At 34.6% G+C, this 25,979-nt stretch overlaps 1 protein-coding gene across 2 annotated transcripts in view; it reads right to left on the minus strand.

Moving 5' to 3' along the window:
* Positions 1-1,115: 1,115 nt before the first annotated feature.
* The window catches only part of LOC129223941 (alpha-tocopherol transfer protein-like), a 44,196-nt gene continuing 19,332 nt past the window's right edge, over positions 1,116-25,979 (minus strand). For both annotated transcript variants that reach the window (XM_054858324.1, XM_054858325.1), the window contains exons 2-6: positions 19,289-19,431; positions 17,591-17,833; positions 15,405-15,601; positions 7,504-7,614; positions 1,116-3,315 (exon numbers count right to left, since the gene is read on the minus strand). In XM_054858324.1, the coding sequence (XP_054714299.1) occupies positions 3,088-3,315; positions 7,504-7,614; positions 15,405-15,601; positions 17,591-17,833; positions 19,289-19,415 (906 nt within the window). In that variant the 5' untranslated portion in view covers positions 19,416-19,431 and the 3' untranslated portion in view covers positions 1,116-3,087. The remainder of the gene's footprint in view (positions 3,316-7,503; positions 7,615-15,404; positions 15,602-17,590; positions 17,834-19,288; positions 19,432-25,979) is intronic.

Raw genomic sequence — 25,979 nt, forward strand, 5'->3', positions numbered from 1 at the left:
AATTGTTAGTAACTTGTTGCGTGTAAAGCATTTTTTGCACTGGTGAAGAAGCTCCACTGTGGCCTCGAAACAACTAGTAATCTCTTGACAATTTTTGCTTTTATGTTCCTTAACATCATGTCGATTACTTATGAATGTGAGAGAATCTGACACCTTGAATCGAAAACTCAATAAATAGGTTACCTTACCGAATCACTAAATTGTTCTGAATGCACACGGATTTGGCAATGTCACCGATGTTGATAACGGCGTGCGATTGGCCGTAATGGGATTCCTGTACTTCATGGTTTACTTTGTTGCCTTTACCCTTGGTTTTAAATCTTATTGCTAGTTCCAATTCGGTCAATATATTGTAAATTGTGTTTTTTTTTAGAGGTATAGAACTTTAAGTTCGCAACACTGTTTGATATGTGTGCCATTTTGACAGCTGTCACTTGTTTTGTGTTTAGTTTGGTTTACCATTTCATCATGAATAGACAACAAGGCGGTGCAACATGCCACACAGCGCGTGTCACAATTGATTTATTGAAATTAACGTTCGGAGAACGATTAATTTCGCGTAATGCACCCGTGAACTGGCCTGCAAGATCATGCGATTTAACACCGCTGGACTACCTTTTGTGGGGCTATGTGAAGTCTCTGGTCTACACCGATACGCCACAGACGATTGACGCCTTGGAAGAGAACGTTGGCCACCTTATCACTGACATACGGCCTCCATTGCTGCAAAAAGTGAGAAAATTGGACTTTCCGATTGGACTTTCTCCGAGCCAGCCGAGGTGGCCATATGCCAGAAATCATATTTAGATAAAAATGGCAAAGAATCATCTTTCGAATAAAGCAACATTCATGGCAATTAACAACATGTATCTCTTTTATTTGAACTTACAGTTCTCTACTTCTTAAAAAAACATCCTTTACTAGTCAGGGCTGCAATGATCCCCTCCCTTACTAATCGAAAAAATAATTCTCAGTAGAAAAACATTTTATTTTTCATTTTGTCCCATGGAAAAAAGTGAAAGTTTCCTGCCTATTTTGGAGGTTCAAACTTACTGCCAAAAGTAAAAAATTCTTCAATGCGAGTTTTATTATAAAACGTATTGTGCTTTCTTTATGTACTGTAATTTTCAGAATCAATTTGTTTATTTTGAAAAAAAAAAGTAAGCTATCTTAACTATTTCACTTTGTTCCACATTCCCCTACTGACAATTGCTGTTTACTGCTACAAAAAATCCTTATATTTACTAAAAATTTTAAGCAAGAATTTTACAAAACTATTTCTATTAAAGACGATATTTCCAAAAATCTTGGTCTTTGAAATTTTTATTAAGCATCACATTAAGAATATAAAATTTTCTGAAGTAACTAAAAAATTTTCGTAAAAAAAAGGTTTGAATTATGCACAATGAAATGAATAAATAGTAGACAGTAGTCATTGACGATGAAGCTAATACAACCAACATCTTGCTATTACATTTGGCTATCGTCGTACAGCTAATATTCAATAGCAGTATATGAAATATCAGTTTTGTGGTAACTCAATATAGCAATAATTTCAACGAAATTCGTCTTTTTTTTAACAGGAGACATATGGTACATTTTAATTCTGCTACAGAATATGGCTGCCACTTCAGAAATAGGTCCAACACGCAGCTATTAACCTTCCCAATACAAATAAAGAATTAGCAATGATAACAGTAATGAAAAAAATGATCCCTTTACTTTTGGCATAGTATCAAGTTAAGGGATTTGGTGGAAAATTATTATGAAGACATACAAAAACGTTTTTATGAAGCTATTCGCAACTCCAGAGCTCGAATACGCTACCTTGCGGTTATTAACAATACTGCCGATAAAGGTAAAACATTTCATTCCACGTGTTTTCTTTGGGGTAAATTAAGGCTTCAGACAGTTTATGGTGTAATGTAATTTTAGAAGAATAGAAAAGATAGCTTCCCATAAATACGATGAAAAATTACTGTCATTCGTTAAGCGTCAAAGCAAGTTATAAGTTACGGTATGCGTTTGTTTTACCTTTTTCATCCGCCATTAGACAGTGGCTGCAGCGCCCTCTATAAATTTTGGGGTTGTGAACACAAAAACGTTTTATATTTATCATCAGCGTCTGATTCTGCAGCTACTACGCGCATTGCAGAATCAAATTTTGATTGGGTTATTCGTAAAATTCATGAAAATTTACCAGGTAATCAAAATGGTTACAAAAATCATCCTGGAGTTATTTCCTTGATATTAAGTTACCAGGGCACGTGATACACGCTACAAACCTCTTAAGACTTCACATATTAAGTGCTGTAATCTGTGGATATGTTCGAATACATCAACTGGCTAACCGGTTGGTTGATTTTATCACGTCAGCGGTTGGTGTCCCTGGAAAGTTTTCATATACAATCAGCTTACCGATAGCTCTACTTAGCTAGCGTTCGACGAACCTCACCGGTCGACCGGTGAGCAACCGATTGCTAACCGCAGCGTTCTTGCGAGCTACGGGTTAACAGGTTGCTTCCGATGTCGTTCTATGAGCCTCACCGGTTGATCTACCTGTCAACCGCAATTTAAGCTGGTTGATTGGTTGAGGGAACCACGTGACATTTTTGACCAATTAAGTAATTTTCACCAGCGTGTTATTCGTCTGCGCCATGTCTGCGCAAGTAACCGGTGATCAACCGAAAGCGTTCGATGAAGCATTGGTTCGTGAACAATCGGATCGTAACCGCTGACGTCATTGCTGTCACGTTATTAACCAACCGGTTAATCACGTGACAGCAATGACGTGCTCATCAAACGTAAGATAGAACGCGCCTGGTTAGTCACCGGTTAACCGGTTGCTCTATTCGAGCATACCATGTGTGTTCCGTACTAAACAGCAATATGTTAAGTATTCTTTCTCTTCACTTTGTTCTGCAAGACAATGTTCTTCGCTTATTCGTTACTCTAAGCACTTGGTTCTTTTTGTTTCTTCTTCACTCTTTTACAGTTAGCACTTTTCTCCGATCAACGGATTTGCTTTAAAAAGTTTGAACGTTCAGACCTTGATCGTTCGATTTCAAAGTTCAATCAAAAAGTTGATCAAAAAAATAAACCAAGTGCCCTTGAACTTTTTTTCCGTATAAACTGCGCTTTTTTCTCCTGAAATCCGTATTTGTTGATCTTTTCGAAATGCGATTCCCGGTTCAGAAGTTGACAGCGGAATTCTTTGTTGTCCATTGAGCCCAGTGTTCCTCCTAATTCTTGTGGTAAGACATCAGGCGGAACGAGCTTGTGCAATGACTTCAGATCACTTCCATGAAAATGTATCTGCAAATTCAGTAAGTAAGTTTAACATGACAAACTTTTTACACGTAAAAGATATACAAAAATCTAAATTCAAATAGGTGGCCTAACTGTAATGGTATCTTAGTGTAAACGGAAGTTAATCAGATGGGTGACAAAATAATATGAACATCTATGAAAAAGGTATGGTCTATTTCAAAGAAACTGAACGCGCGTGTCACTTTGTATTCACGTCTGCCTCTTAATGGTTAAAAATGATAAGGTATAGGCTGTCTAGCATCAGTCATAGGTGTCACATGCGCTTATCATACACTATATGACCAAAAGTATTAGGACAATTCCAAAAATTCACATTGTTTTTTACTTATTTCGTAAATTTACAGCTTATTTCCAGCTATTGACAATGAAGTATGATCAAAAACCTTTTTTTTTTTTTGGTTTTTTTGTTTTCTCAATTTGTTGCGGGTCCCCTAGATGAATAGTAGACTTAATTTTTATTGGAAAATGACAGCTGGAGTATACCTTGTATGAGAAAACAATTACAGAGCAATTGCTCTTACTTCTCGAGAAATCCGTAAAAATGTAAATTTTTGAAAAAATCCCAATACTTTTGGTCATTGTATAATGTTCGTTTAGAAAAACTCAATAATGACTGACCTGTCAGAGTTTGAAAAAATCATGATGTTTGGAATGCATTGAGATGACTGCGTGGTGTCGGAAGCAGCGAATTATTTGTGGCATGCAAATGGTATCGAGTCAGTGCATACAAGAGAATGTACGAAATATGGTAATGAAAATGTTTCGTCTGCAAAGTACAACAGTGGAGAGAAAACGAAATTTTCTCAGAGGGATAAAAGCGAGTTGACTCTCATAGTGGTCCGGAAACGCGAGAAGTCTTTTCCTCAGATAAGGTCAGTAATAAATAATCATCTGCAGAATCCCATTTCAGCAAGAATTATCCATGTGACAAAGGGGAGGGGGGCAAGGTAAACTATGATACTTTGTGACAAAAGCGGGGAGGGGGACAAAATGTTGAAACTTGACATTATTTGTGGAGAGCCCTCAAATATATTTATTTGAGATTCGTCAAGTAATATGTCCAATACATTAATGGAATGTGAGGTAAAGGCAAATAGCAGGGTAGAGTGTAAACGGTAAAATATTTTACATGTCCAATACATATAAGGGAATGTGATGTAAAAGGAAATTAGCAGAGTAGAGTGTAAACGGTAACATATTTTACATGTCCAATACATATTAAGGAAGGTGAAGTAAAGGGAAATAGCAGGGTAGAGTGCAAAAGGTAAAATATTTTAGAGTTTGAAGTGCCACCTATCAAGCAATACGTTAACTATATTATTAAACATGCAGTTGATTTCACTTAAAAAATAGATATACCTCCAAAAATTAAGATACATAGAAAAAAAAAAGTCGTTTCCAAAGATCATACTGTTGATATCAAAGATCATACGTCCTGACAAAAGTCAAGGACTTTTCGGACACATAGTATTTCAATACAAGTTATACTAAAAAGCACATTGCTCTTTCGCTATACACTGTAATTTTCAAAACGAATTTCCAATTTGTTCATTTTTAGAAAAACTCAAGTTCTCTTAAGTATTGCACTTTGCCCAACATTCGGTAACTCAGCAAGGTGGCCGAACCACAGGGGAAACATTTCTTTGCTGAGAGGACATTGCATTGTTTATTTATTAAGCATTAATAATATGCTTCAAATTATTAATGCTTTTCCCAAGTTTTCAATTTTTATGAGAGTATAATGAATGCTTACAATGTTCCCAAGTGAAAATTGAATCACGTATCGGAAAGAAATCATACAATAGGTTAATAGGTATTGAAAGTACTTTAAGGAAGGAAACTGACAAATTTACAATTTTTAAACTTTTATTTACTGTCAATATTGCTCCTCTTTAAAAGTAAGTTATTGAAGTGATTTTTTTTAATGAACTCCTATATTCTACTTTAATGTAATGAAAAAATTACGTTCAAATAAAAAAAACATTGTGAAAAAAATTAAATGAGATTCAACAAAGCATTATGGAGTGGACTGGAAAAGACACTGAGGACTTGATAGTTAAAATAAGAAATTTATTCATTATCGAATGCAGTTAGGCAGTTGAATATATATTTCAATAATTCTATAATTACATTGAAGGGCAAAGATATTTCATATAATAGTTAACGTATAGATATCATTTTTTCAAGTGTTTTACATTTTACAAGGAGTCTTGAAATAGACTGATACTGATTTCAAAAATGTATAACAGGAAAAAGGGTAATGATAAAAAACAAATTCTAGCAGATTATTCATGCAGTGAGATGAAATCCCCCTCCTCCCAAAGGTTTCAAATTTTAGTTCCAAAATTTTTCAATGGATGGCGCTGCGGATAGTAGGCCTATAAGTCAAAAAAGAAAGATTGAAATTCACCGATTTTTCCTAAGATTGCGACATGTGGTTGTAGCCGGCGGTAGACATTTTGAAAATATTGTTGTGTAATTTTGCTTATTAAAAACATTTTTTGAAAACTATGTTGTAATTTTCTATCTTTCTTTGTTTTACGGTCTTACGATCTGCAGCGCCATCTATTGGAAAATTATTGAACTAAAATTTGGAACTCTGGGGGCAAAACTTACGGCCCACCACATGATTTTTCTGCAAGGATTATTTTTTTATCATTAACCGTTTTCCTATTATAAATTTTTGAAAACAGTCAGTCTATTTCAGTACACCCTGCGCATACGTACTATTATAACATTACGATTACGATGATAAGCATATTTACATGTTCAGTGGCGCACACAAGGGAGGGGTCCGGACCACTCCTATAGGTTTTGCATTTATTTTCCCCCAATTGAATGCTATTCTATGTATTTTTTACGTAAAATAATTTCAAACAAAGGTAACAATAATTTCAATTCTAATAAGTGAAAAAAAAAAATTCTCATGTTAGAAGATTTTTTTAAAATATTGAACACCTTTCCGTAACGAATTGCAAATAAGAAGCAGACTGTTGAATTTTAATGAATACAAAACTGTAATAACCATATTTTTAGTTTTGCAGAGGAACAGATTAAAATGAGATTCTATGAACTTCTATAACCATGTGGTACTTCTAAAACGATGAATTTGGTTTGTTGTTTCCTCTTTTGAATTATGAGAAAAGTAAATGCATCATTTCTTTTTCTTTTGCTTTTTGGTAATTTAAGCAAGTACGTGTTATTAATATTTTTCTTTAAATAATACTAATTATTTATTTAATAGTTTTTTTTTACTGCTTTTCGTTCTCGAAACTCCACAAAATCTAGTTAATATGTTTGACGGCGCATTGGGGTATGATATAAGAGTGGGACTTTCGAATTTGGACCGTCCTCTTGCAAAATTCCTGTGTGCGCCACCGTACGTGTTCAATATTGTGACTTAAGTATGCAGTAATATATGCATTGAAATACTGGCCCAATCAACAAAAATTTAGTCTCGAAAAAGCTTACTTAATTTTTGACTTATTTGAAAAAGTAAACATTTTGTTTTTTAACATCTTGGAGAAAATATAACTTAAGCGTTTACTTTACAAGTAGAGTAGGATTTAAGTAACGGATAGTTCGATACCTTAAGATTTCTAGTATAAATTTCAACAGTTACAAGACGTGCTATACTCTATCTGATTTACCCCATACCCTGAGTTAAAATGGTCATAAATAGAGAAAAGAAAGTGGTATAAAACTACTTAGATCAATTTCTTACTAAAATTCAATGTACCGCGTTCTTTATAAATGTAACGTAAAATAACAACAAAAAAAGTTAAAAGTGTTTAAACAATTTGCCTTATTTGTAATCCATCTATATATTGAGAAACCTGAATTTGATGACCATTTTACCCCACCAGACATTTTTTATTCAAGTTTTATACAATCAAAGCGTTTTTATTTTTTCATGTCTTGGAACAGGTTATAGGGGTTTGACTCATACTTATTTTACAAATAAATTCAAATGACAGGCGATCAGCTGGTAACCAATGCCTGCTGGCATCATAAATAACTAAAAACCACACGGTTTTTGTAGTTGTCTCCCCTAGAGTGCAGTTTTATTTCTTTTCATTCGTAGGAAGATAAAACGTATCCATTTCAGTACTAAATAGTATGCGTAACATACAGGTGTGTGCGCTGTACAATATAATTGAAAGGTATACTCACTCGTTTCTTGAGCTTTTCAGATAGGAGAGTTTTGGCAATATTGAAAATGTAGTTGAAGTAGAAAGGCTCGTTGACCATGTGGTAGGCTTTGATCCGGCAAGGTACGCAATCCTGGAGGAACAAATTAACGTGTAGTTTATTTTCTGTGAAAAATGAATGTTTAAACGTAATATTTACAGACAGCGTTTAAAAATAATTTTTGGTTTAGTTATATATATATATATATATATATATATATATATATATTTATTTATTTATTTATTTATTTATTTATTTATTTATTTAATTATTTATTTGGGTATAGTTAGTTGAGCTCCTCTTATTTTGATCAAAGCAAATTTCATAATGAATAGGGCAGGCTTGAATAGTTAACATTTCTGATTTTGCTAAAATTTTTAGAATATGTTCTTCACATAAAATTATTGGATGTGTGATTTTTCATTTTCCATCAAAAAGAAAAATCTTAAAAGTTTTGGGAGGTTTTCAAAAAATCAATTTTTTTTGAACATCTTTGACTACCTTTGACCTTGACCAAGCGCAGATTCAGAAGAAGGGCAATGAGATGATCGCCTTTCCCTTGCATCGAGAAAGAGGAACTTTCCCTGGGAGATTTTTCTACATTGAAGTTCAAAAAAAGCAATTTTAGAAGATATCTGATGATGTTAGGTTAAAGAGGGTTCGGTGATTCTCCTCCAATTATTGTTCGGAATTGAAGTTTTAAAAACTCAATTGTAGGTCATCTCTTATTGCGCTACGAATAAACAGGGTTCGAAACATTCTGCTGGAGATTTTTCGAAATTGAAGTTCTGAAAACGCAATTTTAGACATTCTTTAGTGATGCTGCAAGAGGGGAGGTTTCCCAGATTTCTTTATTTGCTAATTTAAAAACTATACAATTCAAAAATCAAATCAAAGTTTTCTAATTTTTACTTTCTTCTATATCAAATATATAGAAAAAGTATTGGATTCGTGCAAATTTTCGAATTTTGACGGATTCGAACGTTTTGAGGTGTGCTGAGTCCATTTCGACTATTTTTGGAAAATATCTGTCTGTGTGTGTGTATGTGTGTGTGTGTGTCACGTCTGTGTGTGACCAGTTTTTTGTGGCCGCTCTACAGCAAAAACTACCGCATGAAATCGAACGAAATTTGGTACACATATGTGCCCCTATGTGAACTTGTGCCCATTGGTTTTTGGCGCGAATTCCTCCAAGGGGGTGGAGCAATGGGACGTTTTTTTGAGTTACGCGTGCTTGCTATTCCACAGGAAGTAACTGGCGGAATCAAACAAAATTTGGTCCATATGTTGCCATTAACAGGAACAGGTGCTGATTCAATTTTGGTGTCAATAGCTCAAACGGGGATTGAGCTATAGAATGTTTTTTGTCGTCAATTGTGACTGCTGTATCTCAAGAAATAATGAACGGAATGAAAGAAATATTTATCAGCAAGTAGCCCTTAGTGGATATAAGAGCTTTTATTTTGGTATCAACAGCTAAAAAGGGGGTAGCGCAATCGCCCATTCTTTTTTTCCATCGTGAGTGCCCTATCTCAAGAAGTAATGCTACCTTCTGGTTGAAATTAAGGAATATATGTGAATCCACATGTAAACAGGCTTTGGTTCAATTTTGACGCCAATCGCTCCAAGAGGTGTTTTTTTTTTTTTTTTTTTTTGCGAATAAAAATAGTTTTATTAATGCAACAATAAAAAAGATAAATCGTAATAGATTGTCGTCTGCGTATTTCTCGTGATTTTAATTGTATGGAAATGATCGGAAATATTATCTCAATGTTTTAAAATTTTTAACTGTTTTAACTTATGTTTGTTAACAAATAAAATATTTGTAATTAATTCAAGCAAGGCTTTTAAAATAACTTTCAATTTTCGCTCTTTACTTTGCTTTTGCAATAATTCAGACGTTGTGATGGTCGTCAAGTTTTTACATGTGTAATTTTGCTTTTGTTGGGAATATTGCTTCCTCGTCAAGCATGGGGAGGAAAAAAAAAAAAGAAAAATATAGAAGAAAGTTTCGTGATGGCCACAACATACTAGTTATTTAAGACTTTGGCAATGTAATAACTGTAAGTTTTTTTGTTTTTCGTTCATTGCATTTTTGACTTAATACAGTATTTTAGTGGCTTTTTTGTTCCACTCCAACACATCGTACTTTTTAGCGTTTTGCTTTAGAATTCTCACAAGCTGTCGTACTACGCCTTTACTTTTGGGAAACTTTTGCTAATGTTGTCTTTTGGCCGCCCCCACCCCAATTCTTTTTTCTGAAAATTTGTCAAATTTGCCGTCCTAGCAGTACGTTACCGCCCCTAACCCAGGCCTACGGCCCCCAGAACTGCGTGCACTATACCAGACAGCCTGGTTATCACATCCAAAGACTGCAATTTCTCTCATTCTTGTTAAAAGTCCCCAGTCTGGAATAGTGAGTAACCGAGTTGAACGCGGATGTTATCGCATTGAAGCTGAGAGCGCCAACAAACTGGTAGATTCCCAAGCTTCGCCTTCAATTTATTAGTTGAAAGCCACCATGCTGGATAAATGCACTCGCTGGTGAGATAAATTTACTTTATCTACCAGTTTGTTGGCGCTCTCAGCTTCAGTGAGATGACATCAGCCTCCAGCTCGGTTATTCGCAATTCCAGACTGACGAGTTCTAACAAGAACGAAACTGCAGTCTCTGGTTGTGATTACCTGTCTGTCTGGTATATTGCATGTATTTCTGTCCCTAGTTTTCGAGATTGAAAAACATTAATCTATATTGGTTACCAAATTAATGTCCCCCTCCCCCCCCCCCCCCCCCTCCAAAAAAAAAAAAAACAATTGCGAAATTTAAAATGGTTACTGTTACCACACTGATAATCTCCCTTTGAATGTAACTTATGTCCTGTTAAATATTCTGCTAGTTAGAATTTCTGGAATTCCTCGCTTTGCATGTTGGAAAATATCGTCGTTATAGGGAAATATCGTTATATCATTAACCCAATATCGTTTCCACAGCTAATCATTTTAATTGCTCAAAAAGTTGTTATGTTTTCAACCAATTATTTGATGATTTTTAAGCAATTGGCGAAGGATGTTGATAAAATTTGCAATCAAGACTTCTAGTATCACAAAATCATCCAGGTTTATGGGAAAATGGACTTGTTTTGTTCCGGAAAAACATTTTGTTTTTATTTTCCACAAAAAAAAAGGGGGAGAAAGAATTCGATGATGGAAATTGATGACTCCATTTCAAAGGAAGAACTCAAAAATTCTATATTTAATAAGCTCAAGGTTAGGTATGATAAATCGTTTCCTCCTTTGCTATTTGACCTTCATATTGTCTTTGATTTATCGAATTAAGAAATAAAATAAAGCGCAATTCCATATTTCCTCGTTTATTTATTTGTAAGAACGTAGTTTTCGAACAGAGATGTGTGAAAGCAGTGTTGCCAGATTGGGGGAAATTTCCCCATTATGGGGAAATCTGGTGCTCTCCGGGGAAATTTTGGGGAAATGGGTTTTGAGCGGAATTCTTTGTGGAAAATTTTTTTCCTTGGGGAAAACCCGGGGAAAAAATATTTTTTTCGTATTTAAATTCGCGTCTTGACATCTGGTAGTTACATTGTTTGTATCAAACAGCGTTGGTTTAGCTTTGCTCAACTTTATAGAATTCGCATTTCGCATTATGTGGAATATTATGCTACGGAATTCACATTAATAGTTCTGCGTGAGTAACTAGTTGATACGTGAAACAGGCAAAAAAAAGTGTGATGAAGAATGTTCTTAGATAAATATATACAAAAATCATAGTTTAAATGTACATACAGAAGCAGAGTAAGTAAATGCGAGTAGAAAAAAAATTTTTGGTTATTTCTTATCAATCGATCAGGCGCTTGTATTTATGACTAGTGGCACCCACACGGCTTTGCTCGTAGTAGAAAATTAAAAAGGTATTTTGGTTCCACTCTATATATTTACAAACAATGCATGATGAATTTCTCGCCAATTGGTTTGCCCACGTCACGATTCCGCATTATGATAACTTGGTAATTTAGTCGTCCATTTTATGATAATTTTGCTCGGGAAAATGTTCTTAAAATTAGAATAGAAAAAGAACAAAATCGAATTTTCGAAAAATCGCTTAAAGATGCACACCCCCGTGCTACAAACTAATTCTTTGCCGAATTTCATGAAAATCGGTCGAACGGTCTAGGTGCTATGCGCGTCTCAGAGATCCTGACAGAGAGAGAGAGAGATCCGGACAGAGACTTTCAGCTTCCTTATTCGTAAAAATATAAAAAAGATAAAAAAAATAAAGAAGACAAAAAAAAAAAAAGCGAAAATGGGTAGAAAAAAAAAGTTGGGGAATTTTAAAAGAAAATTTGGCTATTTGGGGGAAAAAATGTTTTTTCAAGAGACAAAAATATCAGAGGAAGTCGACTCATTTTATGAAAATATTAGTGGAAAAATAATTTTTGAATTTAGGGAATTTTGATAGAAAACATCGCTTTTTGGGGAAAAGTTGGTAGGGAATTGGGGAAATCCGGATTTGACCATCTGGCAACACTGTGTGAAAGCGGCGAAAGGGTTTCTTCCTAAAAGTTCTTTACCCGTTCTTGCAGCAAACAAAATAAGTTATTTTTCAATTTTGACGGACATTTTTATTCTTAATTTTTATTAAAAGCTGTTTCTAAACAAGTTTCGAACCGCATAAAAAGTTGATTTTACTGTCAATGTTAAAATTAAAAAGATAGCTAAAAACCATAAAAACTCCTGGTTTTTTATTGGAAACTAGACATCTTCACAAAAGAAAGTGAATTCACTGATCGAGTAACGATCCTGACGTCACTTGCAATGAAACTCGCGCCATGCCATGATAATCTACTATATATTAAAATCTGTTCGCGTCCGTTTGTCTCTCTGTCTGAAGATCGATCTTCTCGAGAACCGCTGCGAATCGAGAGTCAAACGAGATACCGATCAATTCGAAATTTTCCAAAGAAAACAATAGGACCAATCTCGTAATTGTGCGACTTTAATTAGCGGAGATATTAATTAAAACGTTAATTAACATAACGTTATTCAGGAATTTTTATTTCTTTCCTGTTGCCATTTTGCATATGCGTGAGCAAGTAAAATTCTAATAATTGTTTTAAAAGAGATTTTTTTGGCTGCTGTCCAAATCTTAAAACAACGTTTTCATCTAGAATTTCATTTTAAATTAGTATAAAATTGGTTTGCCTATTCGGACGTAGTCTTTATTTTATCGTCTGTCCTTTTTTTATTTTTTACATTCAACGTTCTTAACTCTTTTCAGCATATGAAAGTTGTTTCTTTAGCTATGTTTATCGATTGTAGTGTAAGTTTATCATTCACCGGCCTCATATTTTGGTACACTTAGGATGTGCGACTAATTATGTTTATTTTGTTGGACTTTTTCCCGTCACATGGATGAGTTTTCGAGTTGTAACAAGTCTCTTTTTCTTTCCTGTTTCTATTTTTAAAATACAGTTTATATCGTTAAAAGAGCATGTTAAATTAAGATTGTTTGGATTTCTATGTGAAACAGAGTTGAACAAAAAAGATTGTTTTTAAGGATTTTAACCAAAGCTAAATTGGAATCTGATGACTTGGTATTAAATTAATGCTTATTAGTAGTTATTTAGTCTTGGTGCTTTAGTTTCACATAATCAGCCAAAAAGTATGTGTCATTCTATGTAAAAAGCTGATTGTGATTGTACATAAATAGTTCAGATATAGTCTATCAGATGTAATTCATTTTAACGTGAGCACAGATTATAGTTGATAATGCATATATTTTCATCTTTTGTGCTAATTGAAAATACTCATAACTTGTATCATTGATAACTATGATTAACGTTAAAGGGATTTTTGCTAAAAATATGCTCTACTGGTGCTTTGCAAACCTTGCATTACGCGTATTTATTTACTCCTTGGCGCTTTAGAAACTGATGTCAGAGTAATACAAAAACATCAATTAGACATCTCTTTTATTTTTAAGTAGCCCGTGCAACGCCGGGCACGCAGCTAGTTTGATATTATTTTTTGTTAATGTTTGATATGCAGGGAAATGCTTTATTTTGACAAGATTGAATTGGATCCGGTAACTTAACTGTTGAACTGGCAAGACTGTCCTTTTAGGAGAATGAAGAAACGAAAAAGTGGTCAACAATGAACGCAATCTACTTGAGTTCAGCTTTAATCCACTGGAGTTAGGGTTAAAATTTCAACAATCAAAATGTCATCGAACAGACAATTGCTTCGTTCGAATGCAGAAGCAATTTTTACCCGTCATATCTTGACGGGCGATTTTCTAGTTATAGAATAAACACTGTTGTCTCCGAGCTTCTGGAAGCTGGATCAATGTAGGTATTTTAACCGAAGACTTTTCAAGCAGCGTGTTTTAAGGCAATGGCCCTGGAACAATGGGTGTAATATCATGAAGTCTTGGTTTGATTTTTGAGGGTTCCCGCTCTCGAATTGTGCTCCGAATTATTTGAGGGGGTACGCGATTGCCCTTGGCGGAGAAGGACAACTACGAATCTGCAGACACTGTTTAAACACGTTTTAAGCACTTTTTGAACACTGATAATTGTTTTCTGTTTTAGAAAATTTTGAAGCATACTTGATGCAACAGTTTTCAAAACACTTCTGAGAACACAAATCTGGTTTAGAACACTTCGTAGCATGCATTTTGGAACATTGTTAAAAAATTTATGGAACACTCCTATTTTTCAAATTGTGTTACATATTTTACGATCTTTTACTGTTAATTTTACAGCAATCTCGCGTGGAAGACGTCAGCCATTGGACAGTTCTTCTACCAGGGATTTTGCCGTCCTTAAAAATGGCTTCCGCGACGCCAATCGATCGCAATTCATTGCAACAAAATTTCTAGTACAGTAAAACCTGTGAAGTTGGCCACCCTTGTTAAGTTGACTACCTGTTACCTGTCTAATTTGACCGCTTTTTTCAGGCACGAAATCAGCCCTTATCATACCTTATCATATAAATCAACCTTTGTAAGTTGACCACCTGTTTAAGTTGACCACTAAAGTAGTGCACCGCAAGTGGTCAACTTACACAGGTTTCACTGTAATATCTTGAGAGATTTTATTTACTAATAGTTGAGGAAAACTGTTGAAATTTTAGTTGCGCGGAAGAACGCAATGAATTTACCAGCGTGCCTAAAATGAGTTCCCAATTGGTTTTCAAGTGTGTTTCCGACGTTTGAATTCAACAAATATCCTGCATCAGAAGATTCAGAGCACATTTCAATACACTTGATTTTAAACGGGGCACATTCGGAACACATTTTATTTCACACTCAAGCAACTGGATAACTGGAACACTTTTCCTGAACTCAATATTCCAAACATGTTTCCAATGTGTACTTTGAATTTACGATGTTAGGGTCCGATACTTTCAAAGACGGGTATAAGGGAGGGGCGATCGCCCTCTCCTTGAGTCGAGATGCAGGAACCTTTCTTCAGGTATATTTTCGATATTAAAGTTTCAAATTAGAAGTTTTGAAAACGCAATCGTAGCCCATCTCTTTTTACTTTGAGATAGGGAACACAACTTTCTGTAAGATTTTTTTTTTTTAATTTAAGTTCCAAAACCTCAATTTTACACAATTTTAGATGATATTTGACATTAGAGACAGGTTCAAGGGCTCCCTCTGGATATTTTTCGAAAGAAACATAAGTGTAGGACACCTTTGATTACGATGGGGTTCATTTCACCCTTTCGAAAAGCTTTAAAAATTGAAGTTTCAAAGAGTAAAATACAATCGCTCCCTCCTTGAACATTTTCTGGATCCGTCCTTAGATACTTTTACACAGTGATTTGCTTTCATTGTGGTACTGATTTTGTTTAATACTCACCTGTACACATCGAATGATTCGGTAAAGCAGTGCCGGGGATGCGAATTGCTTCATGAGCTTGAATGAGAACTTTTCGAAATCGACGATGAGCACGGCACCACACACTTGAGTAGCCTCCACTTCAAGGCAGAGTTCTGCACACACTAAAACGGCGGCGATTAAATCATTAGGAGAAGCTTTCTCCACGTTGAAGTATCCTAGAAAAAAAAATAAAAGTTAGTTTTTTTTTAAACTGTAACTTATCAGATGGCATAGTTATAAAACATGTTACATGTATGCGCGGGCCATGGTGGCCTGATCGGTAAGACTTACGGCCAGAGGGTCTCGGGTTCGAGCCTCGCTGGTCGAAGAGCCACCGTCGCGTTGTCAATAATGGTGACTGGGCGACGTTAAGTATGCTCGTGATCATAATGTCCTCCAAGTGAAACGATACCTCTGGGGGTGCCAGACCAGAAAGTTATTTGGCTCCTGACCTGGTTCTAAATTCTCGAACTGTCCATAGATGGCACCACCATCTACTGTGTTGTCTTCTGAAGGCAAGGCGCCTGGCACGCAATCCTTCATAGTTTGAGGGTCAGAGGTCCCTTTGATAGTTGATAGTTATATACGCAGAAGGGGCGTAGCTACACGCTACAGATATTTCCTCCACATAAGACCTCAACTTACTTAGCAATAATTACAAGAAATACCTACAGTAAACTCCAAATTATCCGCGGAATAGGGTGGCACAGTAACCGCGGATAAGCGAATTCGTGGATAATTCGCAAATTAGATAAAAACTATACTAGTGGACGCAAATAGTGCTTTAAAAGATCAAGAACACTCGCTTACTATCAAGAACATCCGCATTAGCTATAGTTAAAAATCTAAAGCGATGGCATTGTGTGCAAAAGCTAGAAAAGGATCGCTCATTATTGCAAACGAATTACACATACGTGAGCAAATTGTGCAAGCAGATGAACAACAGCAGATCAATCTAACATGCAAAGGGGAGGGGAGGGGAAAGGCAATTTTCAAGAATGGTCCGGTCACTCGTTAACGCACTTAAGTAGTGTAGATCTTTCAATCAATAAATAATGAAGGTGTAGAGCAAGAAGTAGTGTTGATTTAAAAATCAGGTTTCAACTAGTCAGGTTTCGGTGACCTTAAAAGGTTCAATGTCATTAGAAGGGAGGGGGAAGAAAGCAATAGAGGAATGTTTAAAAATGAATTTTGGACTAATTGAGTTAAAATGTGTACATTTATTTGCATTCAGTAAACCATCACCGATATTTATTTATTTATTAATATTTTGACAGGTGATAGGTCGCGGATAAATTGGGAATTTACCGTACTTAAAATCATAGCCCGCACATTAGGAAGGCAGGGAAGTTCTAGAAATTTCGTTGTAATTTTTGAGCTTTTAAAACGTACCGGCTCTCACTGCATAGTAAGTGAGAGCATGATTTAATGCCTAATAATTAAAGTAATTCTTAATGTTTTATATACGTTTGCAGAAAGAAAGAACGAAATATTAGTAATAAAGTGAGTGCACACATATTTATACTTATGTGAAACTCTACAAGCTATTCTGCGTAGAGTGTACAGAAGGCCTGTTCAATGGAAAGAATTCCTTTTTCAGAGCAAAATGATTTTCCCATCGCATTGCTTACTGAAAAAAAAAAGGTTCAGTTTTGAAAGTTCTTGGAATTTTACCGTACGGTTTGATGAACATCAATTATGGCTAGTTAATGTTAACTCTTTTGACAGGCTACGGAAAATTTGCTTACTTTTGATGTCGTGTCCTGGCCGTAGACCATATAATAGCAAGTTTACGTTACTAAAATTAAAAGAAATAATGAGTGGTTATTAAGGGCTTAAGTGTTCTTATCAATCTTGAGAGAAAATCTGAGTTGCTATATGTTAAAATGTTGTTCTCTTTGTACCAAACTATAAATTGTAAGTACCAATCTGCGTTGCTATGTGTTAAATTTTGTTCTCTTTGTATCACACTATCAATTTCAAGTACCAATCTATGTCGGTATGTGTAAACATGTTGTTCTACTTGTACCACACTACCAATTTCAATCATCGAAGTACACAAAAAAGAAAAAGAAAGAAAAGAGGCTCAAAATAACACTGATTAAAGATTAAAGCACAGCAAGGGGTTTTGATGGAATAGAAATAAGATAATATGGAAGGTTCACCAGCTCTTAGTAGTCCTACAACAGCTCCTGAAGGATCTCTCCGCGGAAGCACGAATAGATTGTTCATTTCCATCACCTTCTGGACTTCGGATGGCTTGAAGTCTGTCAGCATGCCCGAGTACCTGACTTTGAATGTGTAGTAGTTGCGTAGGGCGTTGAATGCTCTCTGAGGGTTAAATTTCCTAGCCCTGAGGAACCTTATCAAAAAAGCGTCATCGAGACGAGGACGAAAATCAGATTCACCTGCAAAAGAAAAGTTGCAGGTTTTAATCGCAATAATAACAGTAATAATAATAATAATAATAATAATAGTAATAATAATAATAATAATAACAATAATTACATCAATTACAACAATTATAATAGTTATAATAATATAATAATAATAACTATAATAATATAATAATAATAATGTAATAATAATAATGTAATAATAATAGTAAAAATAATTATAATAATAATAATAATAATAAAACATTAATAATAAAAATAATAATTATAATAATAAGAAGAAGAAGAATAACATGAATTACAACAATTATAATACTAATAACAACAACAACACTAGTAATAAATATAATGATTAGAGGATAATATATGATCTAGCGGAACATCAGTGCTCGTTTCTCTCGCAGTACATCGTTTCTCTTCAAAATTCCAAAATATTTATTACAACACAATTTAGAAAGATTTTGAACAATGTCAAAAGTTTGGTCAGATTCCGTACGTCACCAAAAATCTCTTTGAATACTCTCATGACAAAGCTCTATCGAAAATACTTTTCAGCGATGAGAAAACGAAGTAGTTCGAAAACTGTCTGCGAAAGGTACTTAGGAGTGACATAGCCTTGGCACATAGAACATATTGGAAAAACATAACATGACGTAGTCATGTGCCCATGTTCATCAATCAACTAGCAAGAATAAATGACTCTTCAGCAGGGTCAACGAACGCCACAGCAGTGTAAAAGCAGGCTATATCGCTAGATTCAATAAGTTACCGCCCTATAGCCAGGGCTAAGGTAGAAATACATGAAATACACCGCCAGCTCAGGCATTTCCAGCAGAGGACTGCAGTTTCGTGCTTATTAGTACTCATCAGCCCGGCATAGGAGTGACTGAGCTGGAGGTGGAAAACCTCTTAAGGAAAGAAGTGGAAGACCTTCCTTAAGAGGTTTTCCACCTCCAGTTCAGTCACTCCTATGCTGGGCTGATGAGTACTAATAAGCAGAAACTGCAGTCCTCGACTGGAAATGACTGAGCTGGCGGTGTATTTCATGTATATCGCTAGATGTTATTTTCATGCTTTATGCACTTAATTTGTTGTAATATTCTATAAATTTGGTGAGCGTTCCATCAATTTTTGTTCAAAATTAACTCAGTTTTTTAAAGTTTTGTAAGTTGTTTTCCCTGATTGGCAAGCAGCTGATTTCCGCCCTCCCAAAAGTTTTAAGTTCGGGGCGCCCCTGTCTACGTCTACTCCACAGTTTCTAATATTCACAGAATTTCGATCAGACCGAATAATTGTATAGCAAAACAACAACCAGCAGTTTTGATGATTCTATGACAATCAAAGCTTGGCATGGATTCAAAGGTTTTTTCCTTCTTCACGAGGAAAACGAGATGCAAAATTAACTGAAGTACGACTGGGATTTCCCCAGAATCCCGATTTAAGGAATAATTAAAATGTAAAACGTACTGTGGACGAGCCTCCTTAAGTCTTTCAGTGCTTGAAGTCTGGTTTCTATTGTTTCTCCCAGTTCTTCTTCTGCTTTTCGAACCATCTCTGGCGTCAAGCCATCCATCCATGCAGGCAGCAGAGTCATTATGGACACCTTAGCACTAAAGATCAAAGATAACCATAAGTAAACAATTCACGTTAAAGAAAAACAGAAACTTGAACAGGAAAAAGATTGCTGACTTTCTTTTCCGCGTAATATTCTGGATAATCTTTTAGAACACAGAAAGCTTATGACAATGTGATTTCAATGTCACGATTATTTAAGAATGCTTGAGAAGGCAATTTTAATTTAGATTTTAAAACGGTGAAATGCATTTGGGCCATTCTACGGAAATGCAGGTGCGTTGTCCTGCACGTAACAGCTTCATATTTCATTTCAAAACGTGTAATACACAAAAAAAATTCTCTAATAATTCACAGTAAAATGTATAATTTCTTTTTTGGCAAAAAATATATTTTTTAATTAAATTTTGATGTATTAGCTTTGAAATAAAATATAAACGAGTTGGACAAAGTGTCCGATTTTCTGTAGAATGACTTGCTATATCATCATTATTATTATTATTTTGAAACTAACACTAAAAAATAATCATGCGAAAAGCAAAGTATATGTTTAACAAATACGGGCATGCACACATATCATATAGGCATAGTATCTAACGAGAAGAAACATTAGGCATTATTAAAAAATAGATAAGTAAAATTTTAAAAATAATCTGAATTTGCAATATTGTCTCCAAATTTGCCAAATCGTCAGCAAAATGTCCCGGATAAGGATACATTTTAGAAGATCACAGTGACCTCCCATCGGGGCGCCCCTGGAAAAATGAATGATTCGGTCTGACTCCTCAGCCCCAAAATCAGTCCTACTCTGACTCCGCAAGCACTGGTAGAATGGGGTCGTTTCCAAAATTTTAGAAGGTTTTTTTTTCCCCGAAAGAGCATGCTTAAAAACATAGAATCTGACTATTTTTTTTAATAATTTCTTTTAGTTTAATATTTTTAAAAAATTACTTAAATCGGTGCTCTTTCATCGTTTAACGTTTGTGCCGATGACATCACAAATGATGAAATGCCACTCAATTGTTGCCATTCACTGTCCAGAATATTTAATTCGCATCTTTACTCACGTGTATTGGCAACGATATGGTTGATAGCAAGCGTAGAGCGCAATTGTAATTCGCTTCTTGATTATCATAGCGCGGAAATGCGGTAGGAAGGTGCGTCATAGTGCATCATTTGTGACATCATAAAGAACACGCCTTGTTTGAAGAATCGGACATTTTAAAATGTTAATTAAAAAATAACTGTTGGGAAAATAAAAGTATTTTCTGAGTCCATGTTTTTTTTTTTTTTTTTGCTTATTCTATCAATTTCAGTGACAAAAAGAACTTTGTCACTGAAGACAAGAAAGACTTTTGACTGAAGGAAACAACCCCATTGTGAACTTTGAGGAGAAATGACTGACTCCGACTCTCGGAATTTGAAACATTCAACTCCCAACTCCAACCGTCCGTCGTCGCTCCAACTCAGGCTACTTTACCCCACAATCAGTCCGACTTTCACTCCACAACTCCAATGCCCTGCGTCTCAGCGTGTTCTTCAAAGAATTCCTGACCGCAACTTTATCAGAAACAGTGGCTTTAGCAAACAGGTAATACTACTGTTAGACACGACAATAAATGTTCACCATTTTGTCCATTCATACATTTTATTCTACTTAATATTTCTTATTAAAACATCTTAAAACATTTCAAAACTTAGCTGTTCTAACAAAACATGTCAACTTTTTCCACTCAATAGAAAAACGGATATAGTAATATACTAATTGAAATAAACATGTGTGGCTTTACTTAACTGCATCGAATACCTATGCACTGAGTAGGGTAATGTGTGGCAAAGTGAAAAAGTTATGATTGAGCTCTTTCAAAACGAACAAATAAAAAATTTGTTTTGAAAATTACAGTACCTAAAGAAAGAACATTGTATTTTATGATAGAACTTCCATTGAAACATTACTTTTTATTTTTACCAGCAAATTTGAGCCTTTACAAAAAAAAAAAGGTGAAAATTTTTCATTTTTATTTTTCATGGGGCAAAGTGAAAAATAAAATATTTTTCTAAATGGAATATTTTCTATTCGAATAGAAAAAGTATTTTTGACCAAGTGGGTCAGTAAATAAAAGGTTGAACTATTGAATGAAAAGATAATGAAACAATAAACGAATAATTGAATAAATTAGTTAATTAATAAATATTAAGAAAAATATACGAGAGAGAAAAAGAGTGAATAAATAAGAAAATAAGCAAATGAATGAATAAAAAAGTGAATTACTCTTGAAGGAATGTAAATGAATTAATTAATAAAAGAATACGTAAGTAATTGCGAAAATGATGGAGTCAGTAAAGGAAGTAAAATATTTTATTTTTTGCCCTATCCACTTTGCCCCGCATGTACTAGAATAATTGTAAAAAATAAACAAATTTCAAATAAGCATAATATTAACTAAATAAATACTGCACCGAATATTAGAAAGTGTCAATTAATATTTAAAATGTTGAAAACATGAACTTTTCGTATTATAATAGCAAAAAATAATTTTTGACATACAACAAAATATTACAATACGAGTATCAATTTTTGAAAATTGCCTGTATCATCATATGCTTTAATCTTCCGTGGTATTTTTTCCCTGATTTTAATAGACTCCATTTGCTGCTTCATAGTTTAAATATTGCCAGATAGGTAGAGCTAGAGCCCCTACACATACCAGGCCGAACTGTCCGCCATTTTTGATCAAAAGTCGGAGAACTATTACCACACTAGATGTGTTTTCGCTTCCTTTCAGCTTCATTTTATGTTAGCGTAATGCATTCGTTTTTGTCCCAAATTGACATTAGAACAATTAGTGTCATATTTTGAAGAAATAAACAAACCAACAAAACATTAAGAAATCGAAAACATTTCAATTGGTGAAATATTACATATATTATTATTATTCGGTTATTTGTAAGATTAATTAACTTGCTAATTAATTATGAAACTAGTATTACTTTACACTATTAATGCTCTTAGTAGTATTAGTGTAACTATTTATTTTTATGTGCTAATACTGTATACTTGAATTTCCAATAAAGTGAATTAGTCCCATTTTTGGCAGCATTACATTTTTGGATCTTAGCAATTAATTTATCAACTGATTTAAAAATGTAACTGTTGTATAAAAAAAACCAAGCCAAAAAGCATATTTTTTCAAACTAAATTACTTCATAGCAATAAAAATAGTACCGAGAATTTACATAACAATGTTTACTGCTTTCGCACTGTCGAGTTTTAGCTTCGTATTTCCAGCAAATCGTCAATAAAATTGCTTTTTTATCTTGGGTTATTAATTTTCAAATTTAAAGAAACAAAATCCTTTCTGTGAACTATTAGCACAGTACACTGCGGCACATTCACTTATTTTTACGATCTTAACATTATTTCTTGCATCTTTTAATAATTCACCCTATGGCAATGGCTCAAGAACAGACGGTCACTTTGATCCAAAATGGCGGATGCGTCGGCTCCCTAGTTATAGGGGATTTAGGTGGAGCTAAACCTGAGTAAATATTTGGCCATTTCACTTTGTTCCGCTATTTCACTTTGCCCCACATTCCCCTACTCACTTTTGGATAATGAACATCGGACTGTTGGAGATACCTTCTTTCTCTGCGAAGAAAGATTACCATGATTTCATACGCCACCGATAATGTTGCTGCCTACGGTATTGTATCTGTTGCGGAAATTATATAAACTCAACAAACATAATAACAAGAACGAAGACGACAACAAGCATGCAGAGACAGCATTTCTCGTCAACTCATACTGACAGAGGTAAAATCATCATTAGAAAAACGTCTTGAGTTACTTCCAGAGCATGAGAAGTAGGCTGTGACATTTTCTTAGCCCTCAACACTTGGGACAATGCAGTTTACACTGCTCGGTGGACCAAGTTACTAATGATTTTGTTCCGTAGCTGGGCTATGATTTTGATGTTTGATATGTGCATATGATACATTTGTATATAGAAATGCATATGCGTTCATATCTTGAAAAATTTCTTTGTTTTCGCAAATTCGATTTTTGCAGATTTCTCTTAAGTTATTTCGTAATCTGAACTATTCAGTAAATTTTGATAATTTGAACCTTTGTCAGTACCTTTGAAAATTATTTCTTTTTTGTGAAATTTAAGATACCGTCATCACGTGCGGGACATAAGACTGTTTTCAATGGAATGGCCATATTTTTACTTCCTTTTACAAAAAAGTAAGTATTGTATTCGCAAAAAAAATTTCACTCAAAATTCGGCCTTAATTTCCATTTTGCTCACCCCCGAATTAATGTTGAGTTTTTTTTTTTTTTTTTAAACCCGAACACACGCAGATAAGTTCCTAAGAACGTATAAACACTCTAAATATCCATTTTGACATTCCCCGAGTTAATTACAACGACTTTTCTCGTGACGTCCGTATGTACGTATGTATGTATGTGCGTATGTAGGGATGTGCGGATGTATGTCGCATAACTCAAGAACGGTATGTCCTTGAGTTATGCGACAAATAGATGTCCTAGATGTTGATTCATGTCCTAGAAAGTTGAAATTTGGTACATAGACTCCTAGTGGGGTCTAGTTGTGCACCCCCCCCCACCCCGTTTTGATTGCATTCGGGTGTTTCTAAATTGCTAAAGGGGTCTTTTGCCCCTTTTTGGGAGGAAATCATTGTTTATTTCGATGTATGCTCAAGTGATGGGATAATTTGGCGGACACTTGGCGATATATCGCCAGTCTTTTAATCTCCAAGATTTGTCGCCTATTGGGCGACAAATTTGGCTTTCTTTTTTTTTTCTTTTTTTAACATCTGGTTTTAATTTGGCCACTGGTGGTGATATTTAGAGAGTAAACTATTGAATCACATTAAAATTGTCAATAATGGGAAAATGACATTAAAATTGGAGTAAGAGGAAATCATGCGATGCACAACATCAGCTCGTTTTTATACGGTTTAAAATATTACTAGTGTTCGCTCAGTGGTCGAAATTCGACCATATTCATAAATGAATATTTGAGAAAACTTGTATGAATTTAACTGCTTCTAATATTTTTATTTCTACTCTTACTCATGTTAACTGCATATCTGAAAAAATACTATTTTTATACGGACACACAATACCACAGTAATAGTTTATTTTAATTTTGCTATTTATCTGTTAATCTCAAAATAAATGGATGAAAAGGGATATTTCGGTAATGGAGTCGTTTCCGAAATTTTCAAAGTATTTTTTACTGAAAGGGGATGCTTAAAAACAAAGGTTTTAACCATTTTTTAAATAATTTGAAAAAAATAAATATTTTTTAATAAATATTTTAATTGGTGTGCAGATTGAAATTAATTTTTTGGCATCAAAAGGGATAAAATGCCACTCATTGATGACATTAGCGCACAGCGCAAATTATCATAACCCGAAAACGCAGTTGAGAGCAATCCGTAAATATTTAGCGTGGCAATGGAATCGCACGCCAAAGTACATCACTTATAACGTCATAAGACCACGCCTTATTTCAAAAATCGGACATTCAAAAATGTTTTTAAAAAAACAACTGTTGAGAAAATAAAAAAAATTTTCTGGCTCAACATTTTTTTTCTTATTCTATTGCAAAGGAAAAACATTTTTCGCGCTGCCATTAGAAAGAAAAAAAATTGACGCCAATGGATAAAAATCACCAATTATAAAATTTTCGAAATCTTCCCGTATGAAATGAAGCATCAAAACTCGGTTTAGGCGTAAAACTTCTGTGTGAACAATGTTACTTATAAAACGTCTACTATTATTGAGTAAGTTGCGTCATTAGAAATATAAATTTCCAAGTATCAGATGAATGAACTCTACTCGTGGCAACATATAACTGTCCATTCGAAAACACTGGACGTCGCAATAATAGTAATTTTTAAAAAAGGTCGACTTTGTGATTTGTTTATGGTTAAGGGCGGTGAATAACTGAAGTCACACTCTTCAACATTTTCGACCCTCTCCCCCCCCCTTTGCCACAAAGAGTCGCACTTCACCATACCCCCTCTTCCCTTTGTCACGCTGTTTTTCATAAACGTTCCTATTAAAAAAAATGCTTGTTGTCACATTCTCCCCACTGTATGCCCCTCTTGTCATGTCTCTCCTCTCCCTTGTCACAAAGTGTTACTATTTTGTGAACCCCACCTTAAAGCGGGACTTCATTCGTGGACAGCCCCAGTTTTGTGGTACCCGTATGTGGTAACCGAATATCTATTTCCCTACTCTTTGTTTACGTATGCAAAGAAAAAAACATTTCTCGCGCTGCAATTGGCGCCAAAAATTTGATGCCAATTACCCAACTATCGAAATCTTCCCGAATGAAATGATCCTGCAAAACTCGGACTATACGTAAAACTTCTGCACGAAGAATGCTTCTTTTAATAGGTTTAATATTATTGAGTAAGTTGCCTTGACCTCTGCTGTTAGAATTATTGAATTCCAAACAGTCAAATGAACGAATCCTACTTGCTACATTAAAAATTGTCCATTGAAAAACACTGGACGTCGCAATAATAGTGTATTTTTTTTAAAAATCGT

This window comes from Uloborus diversus, chromosome 6 (genome assembly GCF_026930045.1).
Source record: "Uloborus diversus isolate 005 chromosome 6, Udiv.v.3.1, whole genome shotgun sequence".
Lineage (NCBI taxonomy): Eukaryota > Metazoa > Arthropoda > Arachnida > Araneae > Uloboridae > Uloborus > Uloborus diversus.